The sequence below is a fragment of the Alligator sinensis genome, unplaced genomic scaffold (genome assembly GCF_000455745.1).
Source record: "Alligator sinensis unplaced genomic scaffold, ASM45574v1 scaffold1386_1, whole genome shotgun sequence".
Classification (NCBI taxonomy): domain Eukaryota; kingdom Metazoa; phylum Chordata; order Crocodylia; family Alligatoridae; genus Alligator; species Alligator sinensis.
Genome location: NW_005842806.1, coordinates 597,845 through 607,846, shown reverse-complemented (window position 1 = coordinate 607,846; position 10,002 = coordinate 597,845). Strand labels below are relative to the sequence as shown.

The 10,002-nt window shown below is 44.1% G+C and overlaps 1 protein-coding gene across 7 annotated transcripts; it reads left to right on the top strand.

Moving 5' to 3' along the window:
• The first annotated feature begins 206 nt into the window (after positions 1-206).
• Positions 207-6,787, top strand: SYCE3 (synaptonemal complex central element protein 3). Of its 7 annotated transcripts, none has more exons than XM_006035135.2 (3): positions 207-299; positions 2,738-2,846; positions 6,266-6,787. In XM_006035135.2, exons 2-3 carry the CDS (start codon positions 2,738-2,740, stop codon positions 6,433-6,435), a joined length of 279 nt encoding a protein of 92 aa, XP_006035197.1. In that variant the 5' UTR covers positions 207-299; the 3' UTR covers positions 6,436-6,787. The 7 variants fall into 7 exon arrangements, with proteins under 7 accessions (XP_006035197.1, XP_006035200.1, XP_006035195.1 ...); XM_006035138.2 differs by having other exon boundaries at positions 247-275; XM_006035133.1 differs by lacking the exon at positions 207-299 and adding an exon at positions 324-409.
• The last annotated feature ends 3,215 nt before the right edge of the window (positions 6,788-10,002 follow it).

Sequence of the window (10,002 nt, the reverse complement as noted above, 5' to 3'; positions counted from 1 at the left end):
GCTGGCTCTGCTGAGCACCCCGTGTCGGGGCGGGGCGGGGGACGACACTGAGGATACAGCCTATGAGCTCCCGCCACGGCAATGCCTTTCCTCCCCTTTCGCGCCGCCCACCCGACCCAACGCCTCGGGTCCCGCCACCCGTGCAACGTGGAATTTATGGGGGACGTGCGAGGCGAGGCCGACGGAATTGTTGTGTGCGCCGTCCCCGCCCGCTCGCTTTGTGTCTCGTTTCCGCGTTCTGGAACTGGCAGACACGTCACAGAGCAGGGCGAAGGGTGGGCGGGGCTGGACCGGGCACGGTTGGTTTTGGCGGGAAAGGGGGAGGGGAGGCGTTGGCGGCCGTTGGAGAGGCGCTGCCGGAAAGGGGCCTCACCCGGGGAGGGGGCTCAAGGGACCCCCCCCCCCTCAGGTGGAGAAGGGGAGGTGTTTAGGGTCAGTGATCCCCTGCGCAGGGGGAAGGGTCTGGTGGGAGCTGGAGAGGGGATTTCCATATGGGAGAGAGGGTGTGAGGGATTTGGGGGAGCAGGTAAAGGCAGCTCTCCTGGGGTAAAGAGACGTTGAGGGGTCAACATGAGGGACAAAAGCAGGTTGGGGGTGGCAGAGAGCATCCTCCCAGGGTTTGCCCTCCCTCTCTCTCAGGAGGTAAAAGCAAATCTATACAGGATGCCGCCACACTGATGTGCCTGTCTTTGGACAGATAATTATGTCCCCAGCTCTGCTGCTATCACAATCCTGTGGCAGCTGCATAGCTCACAAGCACCAGGGGCTGAACCCTAGCACCTACCTACCGTCTTTCCATGCCCTGGAAATGGTGCGTGGCTCAGACAGTGTCTGCATACACTGCTCTTTGCAAAGGCAACAGCTGCTGCTGAACAGGCTGGGGCAGGTGGCTGAGTCTTCGTGAGCCTTCAGCTACTTGCCAGGTGGCCACAGAAGCCTAACGCGGCTGGGCAGAGGTGGAGTGATGTTGCCAGCAGAGAGATGAGGGCTCTGTAACTCCAGAGTTGGAAAAATTGTTCTTTGCCAGCTTCTGGGCACAAACACCCTTCTTCAGTACATCAGCAGGCTCGCTCTGCACCTGAACAAGGGTGTTTGTACCCAAAAGCTTGCAAAGAACAATTGAGTTGGTCTAATAAAAGATATCACTAGAGGTGCACCGATCCATTGGTTCGATATTGCATCAGCACCGATATAAAGAAAATCGGCTGTATCAGAAATCAGTCCGATGTGGCCAATAATTTGGCTGATAAATTGGTGAGTATGCATGCAGCCGCAACACAGCACACAGGCACCAAGGACCACAGTCCGGCAGTATGGAAAGCTGTGTGCAGCTGGTAAGTCTGTTGTGGTGAAAGGGGCGTGGGGAGCAAATCAACACCCCCCCAGTGAGGGAGGGAGTTGGGACAGGTGCTGTCCAGCTGGGGCAAAGGTGGGGGGGGCATGTGCCCCCAGATCAGCGCGAGGTGGGCAGGCTGCAGCTCCCACACACTCCAGACAAGCCATGGCTCCATCCTGTTCCCTGTCCCACCCACTGGGCAGCGTCTACCCCAACTCCCTCCCTCACTGCAGGGGGCATTGATCTGCCGCTGCCGCCGCCTCCGCCCCGGCCCCGGCCCAGGCCCCTTTCCCTCCCCTTCAACCACAACAGACTTACCAGCTGGATGCAGCTATATCAGAAATCAGATTGGTATCAGCTGATATGCCTCGTTAAAAATCAGCTATTGGTATCAGCCCTCAAAATCTCTATCAGTGCACCCCTAGATATCACATTTACCCAAACAACCTTGTCTTACATAGGAGCAGGAGTTTGAGATCAAGCATCTTTCAGCACCCCTCCTGTCTCATAAAATTCAGGATGAGTGTTTGTTAGTCTTAGGTCTTAGCTTTAGCTCAACAACCAGTTCTTTTAAAATGCTTTCAATTAAGTGATAAAAATTTACTGCTCTGTTTTCAGGACTTATTAAATATAAAAGACAGAAAAATGTGCCCAATAAATCTAACTGAGAAGTTTAAAAAAAAACACTTTTACAATAAGAATTAGGTACTATTAATAGTTTTTTTTAATTCTCCCCTTATACGTTTCACAGCAGGAAATCAAACTAATTGACTAGCATTAATATATTAAACTTCTGTTCTTGTTACCTTGTTGCCTAAGCAAGTAGCTCAATTTTGAGAGGAGCTCAACTCCCACAACTTCAGCTGTGGTTAATGAACTGCTGAGCACCTCTAAAAATCATGTCATTTAGACAAGTGCCTGAATGTGGTATAAAGATACCACAAACAATCAAACAAATGTGAAATATTTCACTAAAGTTGTTTGGTGGAGAAGAATTCTTATGTGAAGAATTATTAATTGGCCATTGCAAGAATAGGTGAGTAAGGAATTTGATCCAGTAAAGCAAACACTTAGGTAGTATCTCTTAGTGGTATGATCTGGTAAAGTGAACTTTAATGTTCACTAAGAGCACGGACTTGATCCTGCATACAGTTAAAGTTAGTGCCCACAACTTGTATTGATTTCAAAGTGAAAAGGCAATACAACCCAAAAAACCTCTACATCTACTGGGCCTGAGCTCTAAATTACTGTACTATATTTAATTTATAATGTAGCCTATTTAGTTTGACAGCTCTTTTTAGGGATACATTTTTTAAAGTTTTCCCATAAACATGAAAAAAGTATTATTTTCCCACACACCTCACATTGGGACAAAGTAGTATGCTCTGGTTTTTCTTGTAGATGGCCAAATATGAACCTCAAGAAAGAAACTGCGATAATATGGTAAAGATGCTGGAGGACCTGAACAGGGACTTAGAAAAACTGCTGGAAGAAATGGAGAAACTATCAGGTGTAGTTGGTTTTCTTGGGAGGATATAGAGTTTACTACTAGAAGATGAAGACATTACAGAAGTACACATACATAATAATAAGTTAATTCAGAGATCTCCAAACGTCATATAGTAGAAATTTAAATGGAGACAGAATGAGGTCCATTAATTAAACTAAATCTGCTTGGTGGAGACCAGCACTATCTCAAAAATCTGGAGTACTCAAATATCTGGAGTTTAGTGATGTGTGTGTTATAAATGTCTAGAATGACAGGTATCTATCTTCATAAGTAATCTGGAAGGCATAAACGGCTCAAAAATTCAAAAATTAAATTCACAGATGATGTTAAATTGAAAAGAGCTACTAGTGAGAACAGAGATAATACAAAGCAATTTATAGAGAGAAAAACATTATCAGAATATTTTAAAAAATGAGACTCAGCTTTGGAAAATGGTGGATTATACTAGTGCTTCTGGGTGTCACAACCCAAAGGGTGTGATTTTTGTTTTGTGTGCTTCGGCACTGCTAAATTGTCCCCGCTAAATTGCAGCTTCCTTGCACGGTGGAGTTTTCTGCTGCAAAAGAGAACCCCGGTGCAAGGGAGAATTTCCCGTCAATTTGAAGCTTTCTTTGCAGGGTGCATTTCTTTGTTGCAGCACAGAAATGCTCGTTGCAAAGAGTTCCTGCCATTTGTATGCTAATTTGAGTCCCATTATTGGCCAGTTCTAAATTATTCACACGTGGCGGCTAGTGATTGGCTTGCTAGCTGTATAAAAGGCTTGAGTGGTTTCTGCCCAAGTTGGAGGACTCCACAAACAAGGGAGGAGGAGATATTCATGCTGCGGATCCTTACGGACCCAGTGCATTTAAAGCAGGCAATAGAGGTCTGATCAACCTCTAGCCTCTCCCCGTCGCCGATAGATTCCCAGACGTATCCCTTCCCGCGTGCAAACGAACCGGACCCACGGAGCCTAGCAAACTTCATGTAGCAGAAGGACACACGGAGCCTAGCAAACTTCGTGTGAGTCCTTGCCGGACGACTCCAGAGCTCTTCTACCCGGGTTCGAGTCCTGCAGGTTTATTTCCCCGTCGCCGAAACCCTTTGCGACGTACCCTCGTATTTTTCATCTTCCCGTCGCCAGAACCCTTTGCGACGTACCCTCGTGCCCTGCAGGTTTGAGTTTTGTTTTCTTTTTTGTCTGTAACTGCAACTCAATCAAGTTTTCCAGCCTGCACCACTGCCATCTCGGTGTAAGTAAACAATCTTTAAAACTACCGATACGCGTCTGTGCCTAATTCCAGCTCGAAGGCCTTCCCTCTCCGACCCGGCGTGTCTGGGCTGCTGGCCACAGCCCATGTGCAGCGCGAAAAGGGCTCAGGTCGCTCCCGGACCGCACACTGGGAAAATGACAAATACTGATTACCCAACTGGGAAAAAGGCTTCTCTGTGATTTTAATCTAAATTTTGTATGTGTTTTGGAGCAGGGATCTAGCTAGATTTTTCCACTATTTTTGTGATCCCTTTCTTTGCATTCATACAAAGATATTCCTATTGCTGCCTCTTCAAACTGTTTAATCTAAAGCTTTTAAGCTTCATCACAGATAAGATGCTCTCCTATGCCTGTCTATTGATCTGGGAAATGCTAGTTGTTTAAATTGCTTATCAGGCACAGAATAGCAAACAGGGTCCTCCCTCCCATTTGGGGATCAAACTCAGTGTTTGCATCTCTTATGACGTAAACTTTATGTTAATATAGCACAAATGGTTTCAAACTGGGTAATCAGATGGCTTCTATATTTTGCTAAGAAAGCTAAGGCTGAGCTCATTAGGAACTTTGCCAAGCCAGTATAAAGTAACCATTTAGAGTTATACAAGGTTCCTCAAACAAAAGTATAATTGCTTCCTGGGATGTGTTTTTCCATCCTATTTGCATGTACATGTTTCATAATGGTATAATTATATATGAGTACCATACAGGTATATTAATAAAGTCATTATGAGGTCGGAAATTCTGCTTTGTTATCAGGACTGTCCTGTTATTGAGCGTAAGACTGCATATACTGTTTTGTTAGTTACTATAAAACCTCCCTAAATTACACACAGAATTTTCATTTTTAAATATACCCAGAATGCTCTGATTTTCTCACACCCGCAGAAGGCATAATCATATCATCCTCACTCCCTTATCAAATTCTTTTGACTACTAGAGCTAAAGAAATACTGAACAATTTTTCAGAATATACTCTTGCATTTATTATCAAATTTGCTCCATGGATGTTTGCATCCACTGTTTTCATTTCTGTAGATATTTCAATGAATTAAATTACTAGAAAGGATGTTTGCAGAATCAGCAATTTAAAGTGAATTTTAAAAGTTTCAGACTTAAATTTATGTGAATAATAGTTGTGGAATGTACATTCCAAATGTGTAAATGTGTTTGCATCAGAAATCTGTTTCTGAGGTTTATCTAGACTGGCAGTTTTCTAGTCTCAGTCTCGCATCACCACTGATCACAAATAATGTGCAGAGGAAGAACTAATTAATCTAAACTATACATTCAGTTATTCTTTAACCCATTTTAAATAATGCATGAATTTGAGAAAATCACAATCTTCTCATGGATAATTTGCAAACAGAAAACTTGTCAAGACTTATTAGCCTAGCTTTATTAGATATTTATTTCAGAATCCATTTTGCAGCTGACTTGTTTTTAAAACCTATGAATTTGCTGCAACTTTTCACTTCACTTTTCACTCTCACCTTATCTAGCACCAGCTTCCTCTCTCCTACTGCCACTGTTCATGCAAAAGTCTTCTTTTCAACTTTTGTCATGTTAACAACCTTCTCTTTCATTGACAGTCCATCTCACTGTAAATGTTGATTTAAAATCTTGTCTGCTTTGTATCTGCCTCGTAATTTATTTCTCCCTTTGCTTTTATTTGGCTTTGTCTTAGGAACGTTTCATTCTAAAATATTTTGAGATAGTTTGTACCTATAAGGTTTTGTTGATGTGCTGAACAGCACTGGTATGCATGAATTGCTTACTATGGTATGACTGCTCTTGAGGTAATAGACAGTTTGCTTTGGTTAACTGTAGTATTAGTGACAAAGGTGGGACTGCTTATTACTGTAAGATTGTACTCACTACTTGATTAACATGGGTTGCCTGAGAGTATTCAAGCTGTGCACATTGAATTGTTATTGTGGGATTGATAAGGAAAGCTTGGGATGTGTACACTGATTTGTTGATATGTGTACTGATTTGACTTATTTGTTGACAGAGGATTATTGGCAAGTGTTGAGCTAAGTGTGCTGTTTAGAACTGGGAAACATTATTTCCCATTATGCTTCCCTGAATCATACATTGTTTCTCTTCTATCTTAATATTGCTGGTGTCCATCCTAATGTTGCTGGCTTCCTAATACTTGTTGTTGCAGTGCAGGCAACCTGGATGGCTTATGATATGGTGGTAATGCGTACAAACCCAGATTTGGCCAACTCTATGAGACGACTGGAAGATGCCTTCCTGAACTGCAAAGAAGAGATGGAGAAGAACTGGCAAGAGATGTTGAAGGAAACTAAAGATGGAGGAGAAAAAAAAGAATAAATTGTTTTCAAACCTTCTGGAAGAATTTCCTTCCCTAGAAGATCATTTTGGACTTGTTTTTTTTCTGTCATGAAAGATTCACAAAGACCTTGGAAAACAGATTGTTTTCCAGTTTATTAAGAAATACTGATGTGGTTATATATACAGATATGTTCTACCAAATACATGTATTGTTAAAACCAAAAAGTAATTATGTATTCTTTAGATCTATACCCATTTTGTATTTTGTAGTGTAGTTATGTAGACTTGCACAGCTTATTTTCCTTGCTTTAGGATTCCAACCTGCTTTACAGATTATAGATACACTTATTATTTTAGTTCACAGCTCACCACTAAAGAGTAGATGTACCAGCAACAGACTTTATGAGGAAAATTATGATTCTTCAATTAAAAAAACAGTTTAAATGCTAGGTATGCAGATTGATCAAGTTTAGTTAGATATGGCATTGCAGATCAAATGGACTAATAGTCAATTGCCAGCTTATATTTTTGGTCTCACACATCCTTAGTTAGTTCATCTTGTTTAGGTAGGGTTTTTGTTTGGTTGGTTAGTTGTTTTGTTGGGGTTGTTGTTTGTTGGTTGGTTTTCTTTGTGGGGCAAGGGGGAGGGAGGGGCAGGTTGGCTTCTTTACCTTTTCTGAGAACTGTTTCTTCCAGAAATCTTCCTTTCCTATGGAAAAGAAATTGTGTTTTTACATTATAAAAATTGTACAGTACATGGGAGATCTGTGTTGAGTTGTGTGAATTTTCTTACCACAATAGTGTAGACAGCAAGGTGTAGACTGTGGGACTGCAGCGGAAACCAAATAAACCATATTCAAAATCACTGGTTTCTTGCCTTAATGAGTACCTGAAGTTGAGGAGGAAAGAAAAAAAATGTTGTTTTTTTTTCAATTGTGTGCAAGATATGAACCAATAACACCACCTAGTGTTTAGCAGCCAGTAAGCAAGCTACAGTTTTATTCAGTGAGTCAGGCAGGAATTTCTTAAGGCATGGGGTGGGCAGTTATTTGGGCTGGAGGTGCCATATAGGGAGTTTTGGTGAGCTGTTGCAGGCTGGGTCAGCAGCCTGCCCCCTACGCTGCAACAGTTTGCCAAATCTCCCTAAGTGGTTCTGCCTGAGAGCCTGGCCTCAAGCTGTCACCACCCAGTGATCCTGGCCCTGAGGCCTCCATGGAGACTGGCCCAGGGGCAGGAACCCTGTGGCCAGGGCATGCTGGGCCAGGTGGATGGGATGGGGCCATGGGTGGGTGGGGAGCAGCATCTGGGAGCAGGACGGGTAGCCAGGGCTGGGATCCTGGGGCAATGCCAACATGGGGCCAGGGCCCAGGGCAGAGCCATGATCCACTCCCAGCACATCCTTGCCCACCAAACCAGTACCCATCACAGAGATGTGCAAGCAGCAAATTGTGCCTGCCCCAGGCCCCAGCTCCACACTGTCACTGCCCTAAGATCCCAGCCCTGCTCACCTGTCCTGTTCCCAGATGCCACTCCCCATCCTCCTGTGGCTCTATCCCATCCACCCAGTCAGGTGCGCCTGCCCATGTGGGTCCCAGGCCAGTCTCCATTGAGATCCTGCCTGCCCGCTCTGTCCACCAGCCCCAGCAGTGGGTGCGAGGTGGACAGGCCAGGGTGCCTAGGCAGTAGGGCTGGGTCCGGTGGTAGCAGTGACATTGGCAGTGGCAGCCAGAGGGAGCTGAGGGTTCCAGAAAGCAGAGTCCAGCTATCATACCACCCCCTACCCCACTGTGTGCCTGTGGGTGGTAGAACCCACTGCATATGCCACAGCCTGGGCTGTCCCATGCACCTATGCTGGGCAGGGCCAAGAGACCCACCACAGGCAGGATAAAATCCCTTGGCAGGCTGGATGTGGCCCATGGACTGTATTTTGCCCACCCCTGTCTTAGGGTGATAAACTTTATTGGACCGGCTATGTAGCTGAAATAAAGTTAAACAAGCTTTCAAATGCAAAACATTCGTTACCAGGCCTTTGATCACAGCAAGCCAGGCACAGTGTAGTGAAACACAACAGAGGGGATGGGCTGAGAAATGCTCAGGGGCAGCAGACACAATTAAAAGAAGAAAAGATGCCGATTGCTGGAAGATCAAGGCCTATCAAAAGGGAGGAGGGTCAATCTCACCTTCCTTGTGTGGAAAGATTTCAGGAGGTGGATAAATTATATAAATCCCATAAACCTGATATCAGTTTTTAGAGTCCTTGATTCTGTGTTGAGCTAGCTTATGAATTTTTGTTCCTAAATTCACCTTTTAGATAGCTAGATAGATTTCACTTGAGCAGGTGGATAGTGAAGTCAGAGAGGGAGTTATTCTGTGAGAAATGTACTTCTAATGATCTGTGTGACTGTCCTCTGTTTTCTGTGACAGTTCATTCTGGTGTGTAGTTGTTTGATTTCACTCGTATTACCAAGAGAGCACTTGGCGCATTGGGTCAGGTATATCACATTTTGGAAAAAGCATGTATAGAAACCATGGATTCTAATGGGATTTTTATCTGCAGTGTGTGGAGTGGGGGGTAATGGCAGTGGAGATGTGCTGACAAGTTATGCATTTCTTGCCAAGGCAAGGCTAAATTCCACTTGATGTTTGTTGGGCAGTGGAGAGTTTGCTTCTCACCATAAATTGGGCAGGGCTGGGCACTGTTTGAAAGTCAGGAGCAGAGAGACTGGGAACATTTCTCTCAAGGTCTGATCTTTGTTGGGTATGGCTGTAGATGTTTGGTGATTCTTCTGATTGGTTTCAGTGTGGGGTGGAGGTGACTAGGGGTGTGTGTTTGCAAAGGGTTTTCTTTTTGTATTATAGCAGATTACTGTGAGGTATCTGGATAGCTCTTTCAAATGTATGGCCTATCTCTCTGCTGAGGTGTCCTTGTTTTATGAAGGAAGATTTTAGGCTGGTCAGGTGTGCATCACAAGTGTTCTCAGAGCAGATGCGGTGATATCTGAGGCCCTAGCTGTAAATAACAGCTTTTTTGGTGTGTTTGGGATGATTGCTGATCTTATGGGCATAGTTACGGTGGTCTGTGGATTTTCTGTATATAGTGCTTTGTAGGGTACCATCCTGGATATGGACTGTGGTACCTAGAAAACTGATGTTAGTGTAGGAGTATTCCACAGAAAGTTTGATTGAGGGATGATGGTTCTTAAAGTGCGAACTGAGGGATGATGGTTGTTAAAGTGGTGAGCGGAAGTCAATAAGTGAGTCTAGGTAATGAAAATATCATCTAATGGAGGTATAGTGTAGTTGGTGCAATTTTCTAGGTTTTTTTCCTCAAGTGGCTTATGAAAAGGTTGGTATATGGAAGGGTCATTTTTGTACCATAGCTGTGTCCATGGTTTGAAGGAAGTGACAATTGTTGAAAGTGAAGTTGTTGTGAGCGAGGGGGAAGTGGATGATTTGTGCAGTACATTATTGCAAATCTAAGTCTACTCCATGGTCTGAAAAGTATTTCAGGAAGGCAGCTGTGCCCCCTCAGGGATGTGTTTGATGGTCTGGATTCTGTTGAAGAAGTCTGTGGTGTCTTGTAGAAAACTTGCTCTTTGAGCAGGG

What these genes read in the sequence shown, in the direction of transcription:
- SYCE3 (XM_006035132.1), top strand. Translation starts at nt 1,314, where the DNA reads ATGGAAAGCTGTGTGCAGCTG. An exon ending in TGGAAAGCTGTGTGCAGCTG is followed by an intron (nt 1,335 to 2,737) that starts GTAAGTCTGTTG and finishes TTTTTCTTGTAG; the next exon opens with ATGGCCAAATATGAACCTCA. An exon ending in AGAAATGGAGAAACTATCAG is followed by an intron (nt 2,847 to 6,265) that starts GTGTAGTTGGTT and finishes TTGTTGTTGCAG; the next exon opens with TGCAGGCAACCTGGATGGCT.